Below are 24,138 nucleotides of genomic sequence, written 5' to 3'. Positions count from 1 at the left end.
AGAAGTAGCTCTAGCCACATCTCATGTGCCTGACAGGCTTCCCACTGTCCCTCTATCATGAGGATAATTCTTCGCTGTCTACTCCTGGAAGAGAAAAGTCTGCATTGTGACCGTAACTGCCCCAGGGTAAGGACAGCAAGCCCCTCACCCTCCAAGTATGTTTTGGAATTTAGCTTACAGAATATGCAGGTAATGGAAATATTGCTTAGAGAAAGGCAAAAGGCGTGGAAGTAGAGACGGCTCAGTGCTAACACCACATGCTACTCTTGTGGTGGACACAGGATCTCAGCATGCACTGGGGTGGCTCCAACAGCCTGCTCCATCTGCTGGAGCTCGGACACCTCCAGTTTCAGGTACTGCACTCGTGCACAAACCCACAAATAAAACACACATTCACATAATTAAAAAAAAATTAAATGCAAACCAACCTATTTAGGGGCTGCAGACACGGGTCTATAACAGGGCACCTGCTTAGCACAAACAAAGCCCTGACTTCAGTTTTAGGCCCCACCCCGGAACAAAAACAAAATTTCCAGAACTCTCTGCGTTTAAAACTATTTGGAAAAGAGAAAAGAAGGAATAGTATCTGTTTGCATTTCTGCCATAGTTAATCCTTAGTTTCCCAAAGAGACAGACCCTGTGCATGTTCTGTGTCCATCTCTATGTTCAAGTGGATTTGTCGGTTTGGGAGGGGGAGGGCAGAGAGGTCAACCTTGATCACTCTCTGCCTTCTTAATTTTCTAATTAGCATCTGAAGTATTAATACTACGGCATTTTTGACCAAAGCGTGTTTTAGCAGATTTGCCTTTCCTTCCACCCCCCCACTACCCACCCCATCCCCTAACCTCTATCTCCACTTGTAACTTTCCACTAATTTCCACCTCTTTCATATCCACGTGTCCCTTTGCCCGCCCTTTGTCCTTTCTCATCACCTGCTTTTACCCTCTGTTGGTCTCCTTTTTACAGTTTAAGCTTTACCCACATTTATGCACGTGTGTGCAGACATGCACAGAGACACACAGACACAAGTTGCAATCCACATTGGAAAGAGAATACGCTGATCTTGCCCTACTGAATTTGGCTCACCTCATTTAACGTTATACTTTCCTGATCGATCCACTTTTCCTACATATTTTTCAGCTGATGGACATCTAGGCTTCGTTCTATTGCCCTAATATTGTGACTAGAGCAGCCATAAGTAGAGTACCGCGGTGGTCCAACAGGGAGTCCTCTGAGTTATGCCCAGGAGTGGTATAGCTGGTGAACTCCTTTGTAGAGAAACCTCCATATTGATTTCTACCCTGGCTGCCCTGGTTTGTACCACCACCACCAGCAAATAAGAATTCCACTTGCCCCACATCCACACCAGCATCTGTTGTCAGATTTCTTTGGGATGGCCAGTTTGACAGGGGTGAAGTGATATCTCAAAGTAGTTTTAATTCACAATCCCTTAAGGATAGCCCACCTTGCTGTCAGTGACGGGGATCCTCCCTGAACTTAGAGCGCTGCAGTTGAGGCACGGTCTGGGAAGTGAGCTGTGTAGGTCTGCCCGTCTCTGCCCCTTCCAGTGTGAGTTGCCACACCTAGCTTTTATGTGGAGGAGGAGGATCCAAACTCAGCTTCTTAGGCTTCCACAGAAAATGCATTGCCCACTGAGCCAACTACCCAGCCCACCACAGGTACTTTTTATTATTCAAGCCCCATTTTCCTATAGGGAACCAGCGGCTCAGAGATAGTGAGGGTATAGACCCTGAGCTTAAGTGACCAACTGAACCGACTCGGGGTTTTACTTCTCGGTCTGTTCGTAAAACAAGAGCCAACTCTTCGAACAGAAAGTTATTGTTCACTTCCTGGTTGAGTTTGGGAAACAGTCCCACGAAAGATCACCAGTGGCAATGGTCATTCATCTTTCCTCTCCCCGAAAGCCTCAAAGTCAGTTAATTCTCCTGTATGGGAGATTGAGCAGTGAATGGATTATCTGCAGTGGGCGGGTCTTAGTGAGCATCAGTGGGCGGGTCTTAGTGAGCATCAGTGGGCGGGTCTTAGTGAGCATCAGTGGGCGGGTCTTAGTGAGCAGCAGTGGGCGGGTCTTAGTGAGCAGCAGTGGGTGGGTCTTAGCAAGCAGTAGTTTGGAAAGCTCCCTCGGTAGATGCAGAAATATATCATAATGGTTGGCAACTACTGGGCCCAGTAAAAATCCCAAACTCCAGTTGCTTCTAAATGTCAGGGGGGTGGGGGGCTGAAAGTGAGTACTAACTAGTCTCCCTCCCAAATTTCCCATTAGGTAAATGTGAGTTTGAGACCAAGAATTTGCATTTCCAACAAATTCCCCAGGTGTGCTGTGATCCAAGCATCACCCTTGGAGGCAGATGTACTTGACTAAGAAAAGAAAATGCCCACCACAACATTAGTGCAATTACTAGGCTTGCCTCTGTGCCAACCTACGGGGCCCAGCAAGTAACCGCTTCAACGTGCATAAGAGACAGGTGACTCTTCCAGGTCTGATTTCCCACAAAACTACTGAGCCCCCCCCCCATTCCAAGGCCTACAAAGTTAAAAGAAAAGGGGGGCTGACATACATATCCTTAAAATAATCTAAGTCTTTTCAAACTGTAGATCTGCTCTTGAAGACCTCAAGTCTCCCTCTCTCTATATTTTTTTTCAAGGAAGAAAAAATTACTTTTCTAACCATGACAAAGACATGTGGAACCTGTTTTTATTTTTAGTAATAACACATGGAGCAGCTTTCGAGATTTCTGCAACATTTTAAGTGACTGTAGTACGTGGAGCCAAAATATGTTCTGCCGATTTTCACTTCAAATACTCCAGTGCCTTCTAATTTTTATGTATTTAAAAGTATCACCATGGTGACTCTCCAGTAGAAACAGTTGTAACCATCCTTATTTCTACGGGGTTTCTCTAAGAAGAAAAGCGGGCATGCACCATATGTATTTAATTTATGTATGTTGTCATTATATAATATGTAACCTTGCCATTCCAGTTCTCTCCACGTAATCTATAGCATGTACTCTCCTGGCCGCTGTGCTCTGTGAGCTTGTTTCCAATGACTAGAACATTCTTCTCTAAAGTTGTTACAATGTGCCTCCTCCTCCAATATCCAGGTCACTCTTAATTCTTCAGTACAATATAAAAGAACAAATTCTCCCTTTTTTCCTAGTAGTCTGTTAACAGGTCAAGAATCAGGAAAGTGGCCCAGGCAACAGTGCTATTTGGAAACACAGGTTTGTGGAAGAGCTACAACAGGAAGCAGAGCATTCAGGAAACGCACATGCGCATTAACTGGGGACCCAGGCTGAAGCTGCATCAGTCTTCAAGGCTTGCTTGACCACGTTGGAGAATTTCTTCCCTGCTAGGAGCAAGTGGTCCAGAGTTCTCTGACAAACTGTGGCTAAACAACTCACAAGAAGAGCTGAACAATACTATTACAATATTCTTTAAATGAGGTTGAAGGACCTGGAAAGTTGGGTCGCTAGTTAACTTGTTCTTGTCGAGGATTGATTCCCAGTACCCACATGGTAGCTCACAACATTGAATCTCCAGTAGCAGGGGATCTAAAGCCCTCATCTGCCTTCTCTCAGGCGTGCGCGTGGTGCATAGACTCCAATGCACACAGAACATTCACATACGCATAAACTAATGGACTTTTCTTTGGATTTTTAAAATGAGGTTGAAGACAATTAGACAACTGTCCAATCCAAACAAGAATTTGAGCCCTCTTCTATGTTTCTAGCAATAAAGCAGTGCTTTCAGTTAAGGCAGGCAGATTCTTTTATGATCAATAAGGCAAAAATGCCAGACAGTACTCCAGGTCTAAATTTAAGATGATTCTCTGCCCCTAGAATAATGGCTACTTCATGAGCACACATAAGGTCTAAGTTGATAACTGCTCTCTTTATTGTGCTTCTCCAGTCACTTAGAACTAACAGTAGCTCTAGAACAGAGATAAAATAGTCATTTCGTATCCACGAGTTCTGCACCCACAGATTTAATTGAACACAAATGAGAAATATTTAGGAAAATTAAAAGTCTGTGCCAAAACCTATACAGATGTGTTCACGTGTGTGTTCTTGCTTTGTTTCCTAAACATTGAGAACAACTGCCTACACAGCATCTGTACTCAATTAGGTATTTCAAGAAATCCAGGGACAACGGCATGTACACAATAGGATTCCACAGGTTGCCTGCGTATACTGTGTGCGTGTTCTTACCCACGGAACACGGGGTTTGAGAACCGCCAGTGATCTCATTCTACAGTTTGGCCCTTGATTCATCCGGTACCACGAGAAGCTCAGCTGGGAGCAGAGTCCTGCTAGCCCAAGGCTACAGCTCACCCCTCCAACCCATCTGCCTACCACAGTGGACCAGTCTGGTTAGCTTTCTTTTTTTTTTTTTTTGGTTTTTCGAGACAGGGTTTCTCTGTGTAGCCTTGGCTGTCCTGGAACTCACTCTGTAGACCAGGCTGGCCTCGAACTCAGAAATCCGCCTGCCTCTGCCTCCCGAGTGCTGGGATTAAAGGCGTGCGCCACCACGCCCGGCTTGGTTAGCTTTCTTAATATACTTGAAGCAGGACTTCACAGTAACAGACTCCTGTGACCCCCATGAGGGTGGGCCTTACCAAGTACTACACCCAGCTCTCAAAAACCACCCAGCGTACAATCATTCCCCCAAGACCCCCAAACCAGGAACCATCATCTAAAGGAAACTCTGGGGCTGGTGAGATGGCTCAGTGGGTAAAAGCACCCGACTGCTCTTCCGAAGGTCCAGAGTTCAAATCCCAGCAACCACATGGTGGCTCACAACCATCCACAACGAGATCTGGCACCCTCTTCTGGAGTGTCTGAAGACAGCTACAGTATACTTATATATAATAAATAAATCTTTAAAAAAATAAATAAATAAATAAAGGAAACTCTGCCCCACACCTTTGGAAGGTGAAATCACATCCCTTGTACTTTTTGGAAACAGAAAGCTATCCCATACTCGTTAAGTCTCAGGTCCCAGTGCAGCCTTTTAGATTCTCCTTTTGCTCCATCTTTCCCCTAAACAGGTCTAACCACTTTGATTTCCATATTCCCCACCCTACTTTTATCTTTGGCAACCAAAGCTTTTCAGACTGATAATCCTGGGCTGGCCCAGTAGGCTTCGCTGAAGCATGTTTTGGTCAAAGTGTACACTGGATTATCAACTTTCAGTCGCCACTGGCAGTAGGAATGAGGAATTTGAAATCCAATTCCAGGCTTTCCCTCAGTTGGCTACAATCTCCCTGTTCTCTATCTCAGCAAGCATGACTAGGCTTAATCTAGACATCCCAGACACAAGACCCCAGGGACGAGTCCTAATTCCTACTTGACTTTGGAGGCCGGAATAAGCGTCAGGAGCTGAATTCATTTGCTGAAGTCCTCTCTCTAAGGAATAGGGTCAGTACAGAAGAAATTTGTTATCAATGAGGTAGACCTTAACCAGCAACAGTGTACTTCCTATGGAAGGGGAAACGTGGGCACAGGCATGTGTGCAGTGTGCACACTTGGAGATGAAGGTAAGCAACAGAACACGGAGCAAGTGCCAGAAGCTGGAGAGGCAAGCACCGATTCCTCCACGGTCCTCTGAAAGGATGTCAGTTTGGTCCCCTACACAGAGACAATGTGATACAATCAACGTCCATGGAGTTTAAGCCACTCTGGTGAGTTTGGTGCCTCAGCACTAGCAAAGCAACACATCAATTCTCTAAGCAGCAGGCTCCCCTGCTGGAAAATGGGACAAGAACAGTCTTCTGGAATAATGAGGAACCAACAAATTACAAGTGAAGTGTCTTGCTTAATTAACCCTTGGCATGACAGCGCCTCTTTAAACTGTTCAACTGTTCCTTATCCGGGTAGAATAGGGTCACCTTTTCCTGCTGTTTCCTAATGTCTGCCCCACCAAACTGCTGAGTGACAGGCCAGGCCAAATTAATCCTACACCAGATTTCTCAGGTGATGAGACCCACTTAGCCTGGGCTGGCAGGGTGTGGCCTCACGAAGAGGCCTTCCTTTTGCATTATCAACCCGAATCTGGCTCCCTCCCCGCTCTCTGCTCCACACCCACACAAATCCCATCCTTTCCTTCCAGCTGAAGCCACCGCCCTAGCCTTGGCCCTAGGCCTGGCCCCTTTCTCTGGTTACAGTTTCTCAAAACCCCCAATCATTCTACTGCCAGAATATAATCATGTCAAAACCTCATTCTTCAGTTTCAGTTCACCCCACCCTGGCCTTTCAACACTGCTCAGAGCCACCCAATCTCCCTCTGCAGTACCATCTCCTATTAGCTGTCCATGCGAGACACGGGCTCTCCACTCCACCTCTGCATATGACATCCTGGCCTCATGATGATCGATTCCTCTATTAATTATAGCCTGCTCAATCAAGCCGGTCCAGCCCTGAGTTCATTTCTCTCTTTCATGAAGCTTTCCCTAAAGCCTTATACTGCTGGCTATCCACACACCAGGCTTCATTTTGACCAGCAAAGGATCAGTCATAGAACTGGGCTAGACAGCAAACATCTTTAGGCAGTCACCCCTTACAGACTTGTGCTGGGCACCAGGAGCTATGCCTGACGTTGACTTTACTATGTGGAAGGTTTCACCTTTACTCTTCATGCTGCTTTACGGGAGATATAGATCTTGCCTCAAATAAAGATGAGAAAATTAAAGATCAGAGCAATTATGGACATTGTTGATATCATATGGATACCAGAGGGTGGGAGCGACATAGACAGAAGACAAGGGGTGAGCTGAATAACCAGACCCCAAAGGATATGGATTACAGGCTAGAGGAAAGATGATGTCAAGGACTAGAGATGTGGCTCAGTAGCAAAGATCTTACCTAGCTTGCAGAGGTAAATCTAGGTTTGTCCAGTATAAATATTAAATAATATACAGTCTCCTCTCTCTGTCTGTCTCTCTCTGTCTGTCTCTCGCTCACTCACACACAGGTAGGTAGAGAGAGAGATAGAGACAGAGAGAGAGACTTACACACACCAAGGTTGAGCCTTTCTGCTGCTCAATGAGATTTTGTGACTTAGATTGAAATTACATGAGCATATGTACCAAGATGACTCAATGCCAATGTTATAATAAGAACTAGAATTTAGACTGATGCCAAAACTACAGAAATAGATTTATCTAACAGAAAACCAAATTTAACAAACTGAACTACTACAGTAAATTTTTTTTTTCCAGAGCTGAGGACCAAACCCAGGGTCTAGCACTTGCTAGGCAAGCGCTCTACCACTGAGCTAATCCCCAACCCCTACAGTAAATTTTAAGTGGGATGAATACCACGTCTTGACTTTGAGTTCACGTATCTGATGGCACAAGAAACGTCTGGGCTAAGAATGAAGGAAGAGGACGTGGCCACCAAGGCACCTCATTTAATCTCAGCAGATGCCAACAGCAGAACACGGCTAGGAAGTGAAAATGATTTTTATTGTTATTTTGTAACAAATCTAGAGTTCTGCTCAGAACTGCTGGGCCACCACTTGAGGCTTAAGCTGTCACCTAGGTTCAGGTGGAACTTGCTGACCCAATTAAGAACACTCACATTTCACAATTTTGTTTATTACTCGGTGTGGTAGTTTGAACAAGAATAGGCTCATGCTTGAATGATTAGCGAGTGACATTGGGAGGTGTGGCCTTGTTGGACTAGGTGTGTCACTGGGGGTGGGCTTTAAGGTTTCCGAAACCCAAGCCAAACCCAGAGACTCTCTCTCTCTCTTCCTGCTGCCTGCCGACCCAGGTGTGGAACTCTCAGCTGCCTCTCCAGCACCAAGTCAGCCTACATGCTGCCATGCCTCCCACCATGATAATCATGGACTAAACCTCTGAACTGCAAGCAAGCCTCAATTAAACGTCTTCTTTTATAAGAGTTGCCGGGGTCTTGGTGTCTCTTCACAGCGATAGAAGATTAACTAAGACACACAGTAACTGAATACATGGGCTCATAGTAATGCAAAGCTAAATTTATAATCTGTAACTGGAAGGTGGTGACACAAAGCCCTTTTTTGTCAATGGAGGTGAGAGATCAGATCATGGTTTTTGTTGTCTGTGTGAGCAACCTCAAAATGATAACCATAAGTGACACTTGTTAATCCCACATCTAATCAGATCAGTTAAAGCAAAGATTACTTGAAGAAAAACCTGACTGATTACCCAATGTCTCCAATTGATAACACCCTTCCATTCCCTAGCTTGGGAGAAGGTTCCCAGCAATGCAACACTGTTGGGCAAGGAGCAGCCAACAGCAGCAAGTCATTAAAGACCGAGAACATTCTAGAACACCTTTAACATTCAAGTCTCAAAGGAGACTGTGGAACCTGCCTATAAACATATTGTCTCTTAATATCCATTCTTCTTTGCTCCTTGACGTTCAGCCGGTCTAGGATCTCCTGCCTTCCCCTCAGGTTTTACATGAGGGGGTTGTACCCCCATGGGCACATCTCTTTAAAAGGAAAATGGTATAGTTCGCTTTCTTTAAGACTTAAATGTTGACCATGCAATGTAACAGAGCGAGCAAGCCCAGAGCTACCGCTGCCCAACCTAATTATAATGGAAAACTTGTACCATTTAAACAAGTTTTGGGGGCTAGGGAGATGACTTGGGGGCGCGGGGGTGGGGGGAAGGACACACTAGCTACACAAAGCCTGAAGGCCCAAGTTCCATACCAGAAACTAACCCAAAAGCCTGCAGCAGAGGTGTGTCGCTGTAATCCCAGCACTCCTATGGCAACACTGGGAAGCAGAACGAGGAGAATGGCTGGAATGCTGGCCAGTTAGTTCGCCTGCAGTAGATTCGCTGCACAGGCAGGAATAAGAGCCTCCCTCAACAAGGGGGAAGGTAGAACTCGCTCTCACTCTTCTATATGCATACATTGGTGTACCTGTGTGTACTCTCTCCACCCCTCCCTCCCGCCCCCGGCCCACAACTCCCCACACAAACAAATCTATAATAGCTGCCTAAAACACATAAACAGCAGCAGATGAAATAAACTTTACTAGTTTGTAAGATCTAAACCATCAGCGGTCTGCTGAGCAATTATTTTAAAATAACCCCAAGATTCCTTAAAAATATTTAACAGGCTAGGGTGGAGCAGAGTTCAATGTCTTTGACATCTGCCACATGTTTTTAGGTCACCTTAGTTTAAGCCAGCACCGTTTAAATGCCCAGGAGTCACAGGGGCCTGGGCATAGGGCAACCTAGAGGGAAGAGAAGGGCCGTGTTACTTGGGTCCAGTGCAGTCTAAGCGGGGAGCTGTGTGCAGACCCTTTGGATGCTTGAAATGCTCACTTCAGAGGAAAGCAGGGTCACTCTATTTGGGCACCTTAACACATTATCCCATCATTAACTAATACATCCAGTGTGTTCCAGAAGGATCTTGCTGCATCCTAGTTATAAAAGAATTTTTCAAAAAAAAATTTTTTTTTCAAAGAATGCAGAACTTCATGAGTTGGAATTTAACTCTTATCAAAATTCCTCCAAAAACAAAGGCCAAATATAAATGTCCACCCCTACACTCCACACCCCCACCCCGGCCCTCAAGTCAAGCATTTGGGAAACACAATTCAAAAGAAACATATGCCAAGAGAGCGAATGTGGATCCTTTGACTTTCTCTTGCTCCCTATTTCTGTGCCTCCTAGTGGAGCACCCAGCCCACTGGGCAGCCCAGGAAAGAGCTGGAGACATCAGCCCAGTGGACTTCTAGGAAGTTGAAAAATCAAAATAAAACATTTTCAGAGAGCGTTTCCCAAAACAGGAGCACATTCTCAGAAATGACAGCCACTGGCATAACCTGTGAGTCAGACACAAGGCCTTTCCTCCTTTCAGTGGACTCAGGAACTCAAGCAGAAGCAAGCCCCAGCCAACAGTTTTTAAAGACACAACTGGATATCTGGCTACCGCTCTCCCATTGCCTTATAAATGAAACTACCCACCTTTACACAGCAAAGATCTCTGTGCAAAAACTCAACTCAGAACCTCCACAGGATGATTCAGAAGCAACTCACGGTTTGTCACTGAAGAGAAACCCAACGCCAAACCCATGAAGCAAGAAAACATGTAGGTCCACAACAGTCCTCACTGAAACTCGTGGGATAAATACTTTGTATCAAAGAGGTAAGAGACAATGACCTGAGATGACTTGTTTGCTCTGAACGCTATCAGATCTTCCCAAGTTTAGGAGTCAAGAGACAGAAAATGTCAGGTTTAAGGAAAAATCAGGTTGAGGTGATGGCTGAAGTTCTGATTCACAGAGCCAGCCAAGGAGCAGCACACAGAGATGCATCATGGGCTCCCGTGAACAGGAGAAGCAACATCCTGCCTCCCCTTCAAAGCCAGTCTGAAACGGATGTGGCTCCCAGCAAGCAAACCACCCAGGATTCCCCCACCACAGGGGAAGGAGGCACACTGGCAATAGTGAACCTCACTGCTCTACGCAAGCTTGGATAATACGAAAGGATTGTATAAAATCACTATACAGTTTTTTTTTTCTTCTGGGGAGGGGTATTGCTAGGAATTAAACCCAGGGCTTCCTTCCATATGCTAGACAAGTGCTCTGAACGGGCTTATTCTAGCACTGAACAGCAGGCAAGGTTTTATTTAATACAGTTTGAAGATTCCAAATTTACAAATGCTAATGACCTGTGTAAGCAGATCTATACCTTCACACAGTGCAACATATCCTGTAAGTAAAAACCCAGTTCTGGGCCTGCCATTTATCAAATGAGACTCATGCCATAAAATTCACTTTCAATCAACCTACCTACTTTCCTTCCTTCCTCCCTTCCTTCCTTCCTTCCTTCCTTCCTTCCTTCCTTCCTTCCTTCCTCTGTAAAACACTATCATTAGATGCTCATTACCTGACAGGGTCTGAACATAAATGACAAGGAGTATGCAAAGCTTGGCACAATGTCTTGTGCAGGTGGTGAGCTTGTAACGGCACGACAATGTTTCTCCTTGTCATGAGGAGGTTTCTAGAGGCCTGGGAGATGCCCCCATGGGAAAGGTGCCTGCTGCACAGCCTTGAGGACATGTGTTTGCATCCCGAGCACCATGTAAAAAGCAGACACGGCATTATGCATGAATAACCCCAGCACAGGAATATGGGGAACACAGGAGGAGTTTGGGAGCTCGCTGGTTAATCAACCTCATCAATCAGGCACACTCTGGGTTTAGTGGGAAACCCTGTCTCAAAAATGAATAAATAAGGTGTAGACACTTAATGTCCTCGTCTTCACATGTGTGGGTGTGAGCATGTATGCACGTGTACACACACACACACACACACATGGAGGATAAAAGTTTTTTAAATATGGGGGCAGCAGTGAGGGCTCAAAGGAAGGTAAAGAACGCTTTCTGTGGGATCCAAGTTCAATTCTCAGCACGGACATCAGGTTGCATACAACCACACTCCAGCCCTAAGGCATCCAACTCTCTGTTCACACACATACATATGCACACACACTCATGCACACATACAAATAACATTTTAAAAGAAATATTTACTCTCATTTCTGTGCATTAGGCTGGAACACTCACAGGAATGCTGTCACACCCTTCCCTCCTTCTGAGACACTGAGCGTCATCCACAAGATGAAGGGATGAGGCCTCTTAACTGCATGTACTCAGTGGGAAAAGGCGGGAGCTTAAAAACCTATTCTAGAATAGAAATGCATAACAGGTTGAATGGTGTCATATCCAGAATATTTATGTTGAAGTGCTAAAACCTCCACCATCAGAATGTTATCTTACTTAGCTTAAGAAGTAGATTTAAGGAAAAAAAGAAAGAAAAGAAAGCCTACATGTTATTGTAGTTTAAAATGAGGTCAATGGAATTGGCTCTAATCCAATACAACTGGCCCTAATCTAATATGTATCCTTATTGGACATATACATGCACAAAGAGAGAAAATGAAGCAAAGATGAAGTCTAGAATTGGGGTAATATGGCCACAAGCCCAAGTTCCCAGTAAACACCTAGAATCCTGGAGAGGCACGCAACAGGCTCTCCCTCACAGGCCTCTGCACACCAGCCCTACCACAGTTCCAGCCTCTGGACCCAAGAGACAATAAATTCCTGCTGTTTAGGCCACCCAGCTTGTAGTGCCTTGTTATGGCACCTGGCCAATTAACACAAGGTGAGATCAGGCAGCAAGACGATTCTCTGTTTCAAAAGGGCTGACAAGACCTGGAAAGTATGCAGCCTGAGAAGAACCTACCCAAGTCCTCTCGGGTCTCCCGTCTCCACCCAACGGTCTCATCTCTCATACCTTTTAAAGCTACATGTCTACAAAGAGATAAGCTTGAGACTGGCCAAGGCCTGTATAACTACAGAGAGAGTGCAGTTTTAAATAGTCCTGGCATGTGCACACGTTCATACAATGAATGACTCAGGCATCTGTAAGGACTTATTATAAATGACTAAAAACTCCTTGAAAAAAAAAAAAAACTTGGCAGCGATGTCAGTTTTCGACCTTCATGTGAACCATTATCTCAATAGGCAACAGATTCAGATCCTGACTGAGCAGGATATGTCTGGTTCCTCAAGATTCAGGGGGTGTGGGCATTTCCTTGGCTCAAGGCTGCAGTCTCCGGGAGCTGCTACATCAAGGTATGCCATCTATTTAGTCTTTTCCAATGCAGTCCCTTTAAACTGGATGCTCTGATTTTTCTCCACGCTATGTCCGCTGCGAGTTCCTAAGTCTAACAGAACATATACCTGGGAATAAAACTTTCACAAAAGCAAACGCACACCCACAGAGTAAGTGCTAACTCACTCGGTCACTTCTCAAGGCTTGTTACAAAGGTCTTTCAATCCCATGTCCCATCCTCATACCCACACCCCAAGTTGGGATGCTTGTCCCAACCTTACTAGTGTATACTGTCAAGGGCCAATTTTAAGATTCCCACATGCTGAGCCTCTGCTCCCCCACAACCCCAGCTTCATCATTTCCACACATGCCAATCCCCTTGGTTGAAATTCCACCTTCCCAGAGCTCCCAAAATTCTCCCACTCACAGAGTCTCAGAGCATCTGCCACCAGGCTTCCCAGTCTAAGAGTCAGTCCCCACAGCTAGCCCTGGTTTTCTGGCAGAGCTAGCTAGACTCACCTCGAAGGTCCATTTGGCATCCATGCTCTATGTTTGCTTTGTCCTGAGTATTTGAGGCACATGTTGACCACTCTCTTCCTCCCTAGGCTCATCAGCTTCTTGGAGTGGGGGTTGGGGGTGTGGGAGACAGATTCACAGCATAGCCAAGGCTAGCCTTGAACTCCCCAGTCCTAGGTTTATCACGACCAAGGCTGGCCTTCAACTCCCAGTCCTCTTGCTTCCACTTTCCTTGTGTTAGCTAGGTTTGTACCTTCACACTCTTGTTTTCAGACAAAAACAAAACAAACCCCCCCCCCCAAAAAAAAACCCTCTACAGTTTGCATTATTTGTGTGTCTGCCTCTCTAGTGACTTGCTCACATGTAAGGATGTCCCAAATCAAGTTACTACCACACACTGAAAAATAGCTTCTACTACAAAAGCACCGCCTTGGCCTCCATAGAGTATAGCATCCCAAATATACTTAGGAGTCTGTCTAACCACAGCCTACAGCATCACACTGAATCCCCCAGAGCATACAAATAATAAGCCTGCCCTAGTCAGGGACCCAAACTGAAGCAGCTTCCAGAAAGCACCACCCTGACTAAACCTGCACCTGCACAAAGGTCCTGGAGTAGCACAGCCGCCTGAAGGCCACCCATGGAGGACTCCTTGAGGGCACCATCACCCTCCTTGCTTACTCCAGAGACTTCTCAATAGCCACAAGGTGACCTGGCTGCAGCCCTCCCACGCACAGCACAGCCTGACTGAAACTCGATCACATTAGTGGGTCACCTGTCTTCTCTTTATGTAATCCTGAACCTGATCTGCCATCCTGGGCTCCCTACCCTTGGAAACACAAAGAACTCTTTCTTCCCTTTCTGTTTCACACAAAGACAAGCAGGACCGTGGGGCGGCTGAGGCCGCAGGACACTCAGACACCACACGCACGCTTCAGTAAAGATTACAGTTGGGCTCATTTATTGGCCATCGTTGGTAAACCTGTTTTCTGGTCAATATGCAACCAGTGATACATATGGCAGGTACCAAATACAAGTGAAAGGCATGCTCTTAAAAGCGACCTCTCCCAGATCCCTTCTTCAGAGACTCCCTGCATCTTTCATCTTTATAATCTGTAAGTTCCTTAGCAGAATAAAGAAGTACAGACCAACCAGCATCTAAGCATCAGGCCCTGAGATGTGTGTCAGACCTCCAACAAACAGCATGTCTACCACGCCTCAATCCCAGTTCAGAGCTGCTCCCTGGATCGCTACCATCTCATAAACCAAAAGCTCCATCCCAAGCCCCCTTTCTCCAGGAAACCTAGACTTCCAACAACTCTCTGCAAAAGCTGGTTCCACAACGTAGAAAGTGCTGCACGTCTCCGGGACCTCAGTTCTTTAATCTGAAAAACCTGGGAGACCTATCCCATGAGGCTGGTGGCAAGGACACCTCAGGGGCCCAGTGGCGTACAGAGTATCTGATATGAAGGTTGTACCAGGATCACCATGTGGCTGGCTAACAAGCAGGTTTGTTTGGAAAGTGCTTTCTTCTTGTGTTTTTATTCCCTCCGTTTAGCCATCCGGTGATGTAATTTGAAGAAACAATTTGGGAAGTCCTATAGATGGGTCTTACTCCATTCAACCAATTTCCTTTGCTCTCCTTCCCGAGGCCCACTCCTCGAGCACTCCTCCTTAGTACTTTACTTAGTACTTTACTTAGTACTTTACTGCCCAAACCAAGACCTTCCTGCTGCCAAATCTCAGAAGCTTTTGCCACTGTTATTATTGTGATTTTATTTTTTAATTCACGGAAATGTTTCAATTTTCATTTAAAACTGAGATTCCAGCAGCACCCTCTGTATGATCCCCATTTTAAATTTTTACATCCAGCATTATATGTGCATCTCTCTCTCTCACACACACACACACACACACACACACACACAGACAGACACACACACACACACCCTGCCCTGGTTATAGATCACAACTCCCAGAGGATGAGAGCCTGCTCCAATAATCTCAACGTACACAGTTGGAAGCAGCCCAAAGTCTCTTGGATCAATTTCCCCCCTTTGGCAGTCAAGGAAATTGAACACAGGGCCTCACGAATGCTAAGCAAATGCTCTACCATTGAGCTATCGTTCCATCCCAAATTCCCTTATTTGGTAATTTATAGTCTGGTATCTCTGGAACTGGGCAAGGCAGTGCATTACTAGCCTTTCCTCTTTAATTGAAGCCAAAGGTGATACATAGGCTCCTAAGCCTATGCTTAGGAGCATAGTAAAGTTTGACAGAACGGTTTAACTATCTGATCTTGCTCAAGTCACTTCACATTCTCTGAGTTGCAGTTAATTTGCCTTAAGAGTGAAATGAATTTTTCCCTAAGATTTCTTGTTACTTTTTTTTTTCAAGAGATGATTCTTTGGAGTCACTCTCGAAGCATCTAGTCTGGCCTCTTATCAAAGCAGTAAGTACACAGCTACATGTCACAGCGTAGTCTGAGAGATAAGTAGGTATGTATGCACGCAGAGTGCACTAGCCATAAAGATGCAGCCTCCTTTACTGCAAACTCGAAACCGTGCCAACCTGCTGAAATAAATTCATGGCAGAGCACAAAACTCCAGGCTTGCCTTTAATTACGTAGTCTTAAGCAGCAACAGAGCAAGCCTATTCCGAAGGTGACTTATCTGGGCTTCTATCTAATGCTCTTCCATGAATTTCTCTCTCGGGCAACTGTTTCGCTTGAAGCTTTTGGAATGCAGCTTGTTACAAGACTTGGATCCCAGCACAGCTTAGGAGGTCACCTTCTCTGATGGGAGACCTTCATGTTTCAGACCTTATATCCAGTCTGCCAATCTAAAGTTGTTTATGATGGACTTTGTGAGAATTAAAAAAAAATCCAGGAATGCAGGGGGAGTAAAAGACTAGAGAACTACAAACACTGAGCTCAAGGTTCTTAAAGACCAAGAGAACAATGCTAATAATGTAAGTCCTTAATCACCCCTATTCTGGCCAACTATGATGAGTAAGCACTGAAGCAGGAGGATTGCCATCAGTTCAAGGCCAGACACTGTACAAAGTGAGATTCTCTCGGAGGTGGGAGTGGGGCAAAAAACTAGAGTGGATTAATAATAAATATAAAATTAATAAAATGACATTCTAAATCAGGATTGGAAACACTGGCTTTTCCTGCTCCTTCCATTTGACTGCTCCTGTCTCTCTATGATAGGAAGAGTTTCTTTCGGCCTTTACAGGCGTTTCGGAAAGCTGGACACACAAACAGCACACTAAACCCCCGCTCATTCACAGACACCACGTTGTGCTGGCGGCCCAGTTCTTCGGAATCTGTAGTTGATTAACCCAGAGCCTTATCAGGGCTGGAGCATGGCTGTTTCCATAGGCCCAAGGAGCACGGTGGGGCAGCCAGACTGTGAGTCACCGCGTACTTACATCGCTCTTCCGAAACTTTGCTTTTAGGCTCTTCATGTTTAGTCCATTCAGCCTTCCAAAGTCCTGGGAGATTTGTCAATACCTAAGCAGAGAGGGAGAAAAAAAAAAATGAATGAATGTAGCTTGCCAAGTAAACACTACAGATCTTCTTCCTGATTGGATTACGACACTGGGCTATGAGGAGGCGGAGGAGATAGGGTTGGACTGAGCTGACTGTCAGTAAGCAGCTGGGTGGCAGCGAAGAACATAAGCTCTCCCACTCATGATACACACCCTCAGACCTCCTCACATGTACAAATTAGAAGAAAAACAAAAAACAAAAAACAAAAAAAAAAAAACGAGAACTGTTTTATCCTCTACTGTATTTTAGCTGACATATAAAACCTGCACGGACTTCCCACCTAAACTGTGATATTTAGAAATAGGTATACATTGCAGAACAGCAATTAACCCACCTGTTACTTTACACGCTTCTCACTGTGCTACAATGAGAACCTTTAAGCCCTGGTAATCTCAAGTACACAGACTGCCATTTACAGGAGTCACTAGGCCGCACACCAGAGCTCTGGAGTCCATTCCTCTTGTCAAGCAGAATTGGCATTTACGCAGTCCATCTCCTCACTACCAGTCCCTTGGCCATAAACACTCTACCCTGCTTCAGTGTCTTAGACGTAAATTACCAAGCATGTAAGATTGGGGCATCTGTGAGTCACGCCTGACTCTCTGCTCTGCTGTGGTTGGGGTGTGGCTTGCCGGGGAATGCCAGTATTGGAAGCTTGGTGATATGGGAGGTGATGGGATCACTAAGAGGCGAGGTCTGCAGGGAGGTCTTTGTTATTGGGAGAGTGGTCTCGGAAGAGCTCCCTGGTCTCTTGGGATGAGAGCAAACTGACCCTTAAATCTCCAAGCTTTCCCTTTTACAGGGCCTCCCAACACTGTCCTTTGCTACAAGGCCTTCTAAAGAAACATGCCTTTGAACCTGCACAATCGCAAACTAATAATCCTTCCTTGATAGTGTTATCCAGACATGGGTATTTCACTATAGTAATAAAAACCAAAGCAGCACATGCCTACTGAAGTAATCAACCTATCCTTCATTTTGCAATCGTACAATTGACCTCCTTTTAAGGGTTAAATAGGAGATGAGAGAAAAGCGTTCCTCTCCCACGTGCTGTTTATCCCTTGCTTATTTTTCCAGTGCTTGCCTCCCTCCCCTGCTCCTCTTAAATGCACAGTGCAGTTGGCAGAAAATGCCAAGAACAACATAATCTCCCTCATAAATACCTCATTCCTCGGGGGGCCTACTCTAAGCCATGTAAGACTCTCCGGGTCCTTTTGAGACTCAGCAATTCCGAGTTGGTACTGGAAGTCTTCAGCAGTTACCACACTTAGGAGAAGTCTTTAGTCTCCTGGAAACTGTATGTAAGTTTTTCAGAATATGTATATTTACGTATATGCACACATACACACACACATACATACATATACACACATACATATATACACATATATACATACATATGCATATATATATATATATACATACAATATACACATATACACACATACACACATATATACACATATGGAGAAGCTTCCTAGTCTTCACTGGATTCTGCAAGGTACCTGCTATTCTTCCAAAGACAACTACAAAAGGTCAAGCCTCTGAGAGCGACTAAGACACTTGTCGGCCATCCCAAAGCATGCTTTCCCCACAGTCCTATATGGTTCCATGGTCAAAACCAAAAGCCAGAAGCCTGTGTCAAAATGCAATGCAGAATTTATCATTTTCTAAGACTAAGAAGAAAGTCAAAGTGCACTTAGTCAAAAAGGTGAGATAATCCATGTGAAATTTCCCACTGCACTGGGTGCTCAATAAAGGTCAGCTTTAAACGGTACTTGACGGAAGTGGTAATTTGAACTTCCAACTGGCAACGCCATTACAGTGGAGAGCTACAGAATGGTGGGTAAATGCTTAACACTCCTAGACATTATTTTTTTCCAAGCCTTGCAAGCCCACCTTGCCTTCCTCTACATTCTCATTTAAAACAAACATGATTTATGAGGTCAGGAGTGGGGTAGACTCAGGACATAAACAACTCTCGACTCATCCTTCTTCCTGTGTCTGCACCCAGAAGTCACCGTACATGCTACCCTCTGATGTGTTTGCCTCCATCTGTGCTGATGTCACCAAGCAGAATCCTTGGATGAAGGACATGAAAACAAAGTCATCCCACAGCACTGAGATGACATTTATCTGGAGATCTCGTGCCACTTGGTGAGACCCTTTCATCTTTCCCGCCTCTGCAGAAGTGACAGAAGGCACGTTGCCTTGGAAAAGGCACAGGCTGTAATTACACACTGCTAATTGCTGAGGACTTAATTACAGAGAACCTGGAACAGAAGCACACAGAACAAGGAGCACACCTGGCAAAGAGGACCTCCCTGAGAAACCCAGACTGAGCTGGGCTTTCTCCATGGGAAAACAGTTTTTGATGAAATGGATGCAAAACAGAAGTAATGATAATCAAATACTACCAAACGGGCACTGGCACTGGCACTGGCCCAGGGCTGGCTGGACCAACTACCTCTAAACAATGGAAACCATCCCTCAAATTCAAGTTGTTCTTCCCACTGTCTCAAAATAACCAAGGAACGAGATCAAGTCAATACAGAGCAAAAGGGAGAAAAAGAGAAGCCACAGCTGGGAAGAACCACAAAATGTGCGGCCCGCCAAGGCAGAATCACCCAGCATTCCTTCATTCCCAGAACAAAAGGTCTCAGGCAACAGTCAGTTAGATTTTTTGTTTGTTTGTTTGTTTGAGATCACAGGAGTTGTAACGGTATTGGGTTTGGGGTGTGTGTGTGTGTGTGTGTGTGTGTGTGTGTGTGTATTCGTGTGTCTTTGGCTTTCTTCCTTCCCCCAACCCCTTAAAAATCTGGCAATGAGAGGTATGTGAACTGTTATTTGGAGATAATTAAATAAATAAAGTAAAAATTCCAAAACTTCTCAAGGGAAGGTATGAATTACTAAATGAACATCTCCCTGGCGCCCAGCATTTGACTGTGTGATAGCTGGGTGGTCCATGGGTATAGATAGCTCCATGATGGGACAGACCTATGCTAAGGGGTAAGTGCTGGAAACAGATTAGTAACCCTAGGAACAAGACCCTCTGACTGGGCACAATTAGAGGTATTAATCCTGGTATTTGTACAAGGAGCTAACACCCAGACACCATGGCTAGTGGGAGCTCGCCCGGCCCATAGGTGATACCAAATGTACTCTGCCTCAGCATCCTCTTTTCTAGAAGATGCTGTGAGAGAAACTCACCCAGCCCTGCCTTCCTTTAGTCAGCTGGGATTTTGCAGTGCACAGGATGAACTACAGTTTGTCTTAGATAAAGCGACATCTAATGACAGCAAAGAGATAGTAATGGCGATCCTTGGGAAACCCACTTGACTTGCCTATCCAGACTAGCCGTGCACAATTTACTGGATATTCCTTAAAGGAGAGCTACAGCCAAAGAGCTGCACAGCGCCTCATTAGGTATTCACAGAAAGATGGCACACTGAACATGTGCAGGAAGATGACAACACCTACTGGAAAACAACCTGAACTTGGATTCTCAATTCAAGCACATAAAAGCACTTAACTCAGTGTGCTGAATTGTTACCTAGCCCATTCAAAGTACGTCATTGGAATGTATCACCTATCAGTAGTCACCCATCACCACATGACTGCATCATATTGAACAGCACAGACTACATCCTTGTCCTTTCACTTGAAAGGCCAGATGCAACCCAGGGGTTTAATAACGCATTTCCTCTTTAAAATTAATACTACAGCTCTCAATCAGACCCTCATCTGATAAACTTAAAGTCATTTTTTTAAGATTTATTTATTTATTTCATGTATGTGAGTACACTGTAGCTGTCTTCAGACACACCAGAAGAGGGCATTGGATTCCCATTGCAGATGGTTGCTGGGAATTGAATTCAGGGCCTTTGGAAGAGCAGTCAGTGCTCTTAACCGCTGAGTCATCGCTCCAGCCCATACTTAAAGTTTTAATTAAAATACTTTAATACTAGCCTTGACCACAAACAAAAAGTTGTACTTGCTTATTTAAAATATGTACAATCCCCCAAATCTTCTGAATTATCACAGACTTAGGGGATCAAGTTCCTCTCGCTAAGCCTTGCACCCTGGAATGTGGAGATTATTGCACGGGATCCTCAGTGACAGTACAACACTAATTTGTACCCAGACAAGCTTTGAGATTTTCTTCTTCCAGGTTTCCTTCTAGACTGATAAAATGTTTAGTTATTTATTGTCATGATGGTTATACAACCGGCAAACATACTAAAAATGATTTGACTATGCATCAGGACATGACTGCATGTTAAATGGCATCTCAACAGAGTTGTTATTAAAAACAAAACAAAAAAATCTTCATTTCTCTTCCAATACTTAAGAGTGATTTCAAAAGGAAAAAAGTCAATAAACAATGTAGTAAACTGGTAAAAAAAAAAAATAGCCACGAGATTTATTTAGCTATGTCTCTACTGTATCTCATTGTTTATTCAAAGTAGGTTTAAGCTCACCCTACTCCCAACATGGCCCAGGGCCAATTCTCTTGGCCTTCTACCCAGATAGCTATAGTCAGGTGAAATTCTGTTAAGGACATATAATAAGATGGGGAAGCACTCCTCTGGACTCTAGGCCTCTATATACCTACAGTTTACACTCTCAGTGCGAAAGAATCTAGACACTGGCCAGATGGTTAAGGTCACTACTTCTGAGCAGCTCCCATGTTTGAATTCTCACACAACAGAGCAAGGGAGTTGGGGACAGATGTGGGAGAAGAAATCCTAAACTCCAATTCTATGTGAGCAATTACCTGCTCATGCAAGGCCAGTAAGTAGTAATATTAATTCACGAAAGCAGACCATGGCTGTGTACACATATATTTAGTGTTCGAATCACAAGAATACATTAGCACCTGGCAGACCATACCACATGACCCAAATCCTCTGAACTACAATAGAATTAGGGGAGCAAGGTCCTCTAGGTAATCCTTGCATCTTGGAATGTGGAAATTAATTATTGCACAGAACCCTCAAAGCACTCATGTGTACCCAGAGAAGCTTTGAGATTCTCTTCTTCTGAGCTGTAAAGAACACATCAGACTTAAAATCCGCATCCACAAAGGCATCAAGTAGAAGGAACCAAAATACTTCTTGTTTCCTCAGACAATAATCTCTCTCCACATCAAAGATAGATTCCTACCAAGAGCTATGCAAACATGTGGTCCTTTCAACCTGGCAGAAGAAAAGGCCTCTCCAGCCCAACTATTCCAGGAAGATGGCTGTCACAACACCACCATCTTTCCAACCCTGCAGAAACTGCTCTAGCTCGGTCTCTTAGTCTGGGGCTTCACCTAGGAGTGACAACACCCCAGCTTCTGAAACAAAGAAAATAAACTGGGGATCTGGACCCACTAAATACTTCCTCTACAGCAGACTGGTCTAGCCTTCAACACTGAATTTGAAGGGCATTTGGACATGCAGGAAGGAGAATTTGCACCACAAGAGATTCACAACTTTGCATGTAGAAAACAGCTTTGGAAAAGATTCTTATAATTAGGTATTAAATATGGCACACTCACCGGAAATTTTTGAGGGCAACAATAAGATCAGAGAATTGATTATAAATGGGACAGGATTCCAACTGGCTATGAGCATAGGATTTAGGTTGTGGTCTCGGGTTGGGGGTTGGGGTGGGAATGGACACACATGACATGGTGTCCCTCCAGACCTGAGTCAGACATCTGTGCAACCTCCTAAGCAGTCTCCAGTCTCTCATGATGCTTAGTGTTCCCACCAGGAATCACTGCAGAATGTCTCCAAGATTCTCCCCAAGAAAGATCGCCTTAGATTCTGGCACAAGAGAGTTCAGCAGCCCTTGTTATATTTTTCCAGAAAATGTGAAAATTCCTATCTCAGGCTGCCCACTGACTTCGGAACAGACGATTTCTTAGGATAGAATTTTCATTTTGCTTACACACACCTAACCACCGTCACCCATGTGAATAGACCACACAGGGCCTAGATATCAAATTAGGCGCCTGCATAGGCTTTTAGCTCACCTTTAACCTCAGCAGAATTCTCTATGTTCTCCAGCACGACATCACGTAGCTTCACTGGGATTTTTGTAAAGGCAACATAGCGATTGGAGTTTCACCACATACTGATCAAAGCACTGAGAACCTAAAAGCTCCAAGCTCCCTTGGCCTGGGACATCTTTCCAAGCAGCCTCCTCTTCCTGCCTCTCTACCCCCTTCCTCACTGCCTCTCCCTCCACCCCAGCATCTTCCATAGCCACATGCCAGCCCCAGCCAAGTGGCAGACTCTGAATAATGCATTGTTAGGCTCAGCAGAGACCAAGAATCATCAGACAGAACCTTGGAAACAAGTTCTTAGAATAGAGAGACTTTGTCAGCCTGATTGTGCAGACAGCTGTGGGCAAGCCCAGTAATTCCCTGCAAGGCAATGTGCCTGTGCCATTATTTCCACAGGATTCAACCACTGGCTTTATTTAGCTTGGGCATTCCCCTGCTCAATTCAGAGTAAGTCAGTGAATCATTTTCTCCATCATCTACCTCCGGATCATCACACGAAGGGCCTTAATCACCGAGGACCAAACACTCAGTAAGTTATATCCTTCTTGTCCTAGCATTTGAAAGATCAGATATAAAAGGCAGGTTGATTTTATTAATTCTCTTTTCTCAAACTAATGTAATTCTCAATCAGAGCTTAACCTCCTATAATTATATCCTTAATCAAAATACTTCAATAATTCCTGTAAAGCTTTATTCTTAATATAAAAACATCAGGCTCCCAATTATTACATATTCATTGTAGACTGAAGCAATGCTTTTTTCAGAGTGCACACTAGAGTTGAACAAATTCCTTATAAAGGAAACTGTGGTGATTCTCCTGCCACCTCTCCTCTGCCTCCATTGGTCCTGAACCAACAGACAGGAGCATGTTGTCCTCTGAGAGGCTCCACCCAGCAGCTGACTCAGACAGATACAGACACCCACAGGCAAACAGTGGATGGAGCTTGGAGACCCTTATGGAAAAATAGGAGGAAGGATTACATGCCCTGAAGGGGATAGGAACTCCACAGGAAGACCAACAGACTCAACCAACCTGGACCCTTGGGGGCTCTCAGAGACTGAACCACCAACCAAAGAACATACACGGGCTAGACCTAGGCCTCCCTGCACATATGCAACAGATGTACAGCTTGGTCTTCATGTGGGTCCCAAACAACTGGAGTGGGAGCTACCCCAATAGCTATTGCTTGTATGTGGGATATGTTCTTTTAGCTGGCTGCCTTGCCTGGCCTCAGTGGAAAAGGAAGTGCCTAGCCTTGAAGAGACTTGAAGTGAAAAGGTTGGGGGATATACAGGGGAGGCCCTACCTGCTCAGAAGAGAAGGGGATGGGGAGATGGGGGTATAGGGGAAGGGCTGTGAGGAGGTGAC

General features: G+C 44.9%; 1 protein-coding gene across 7 annotated transcripts in view; it reads right to left on the bottom strand.

The window, feature by feature from the left end:
- Positions 1–24,138, bottom strand: part of Rai14 (retinoic acid induced 14) — a 151,435-nt gene that overhangs the window by 103,408 nt on the left and 23,889 nt on the right. For all 7 annotated transcript variants that reach the window (XM_021183351.3, XM_021183345.3, XM_085831422.1 and 4 more), the window contains one exon: positions 16,591–16,672. In XM_021183351.3, the coding sequence (XP_021039010.1) occupies positions 16,591–16,626 (36 nt within the window). In that variant the 5' untranslated portion in view covers positions 16,627–16,672. The remainder of the gene's footprint in view (positions 1–16,590; positions 16,673–24,138) is intronic.

The sequence above is a fragment of the Mus caroli genome, unplaced genomic scaffold (assembly GCF_978045245.1).
Source record: "Mus caroli unplaced genomic scaffold, Mus_caroli_1 scaffold_16, whole genome shotgun sequence".
NCBI lineage: Eukaryota > Metazoa > Chordata > Mammalia > Rodentia > Muridae > Mus > Mus caroli.
Note: the sequence above shows the minus strand (reverse complement) of the source record. Positions and strands in the feature narration are given on the sequence as shown.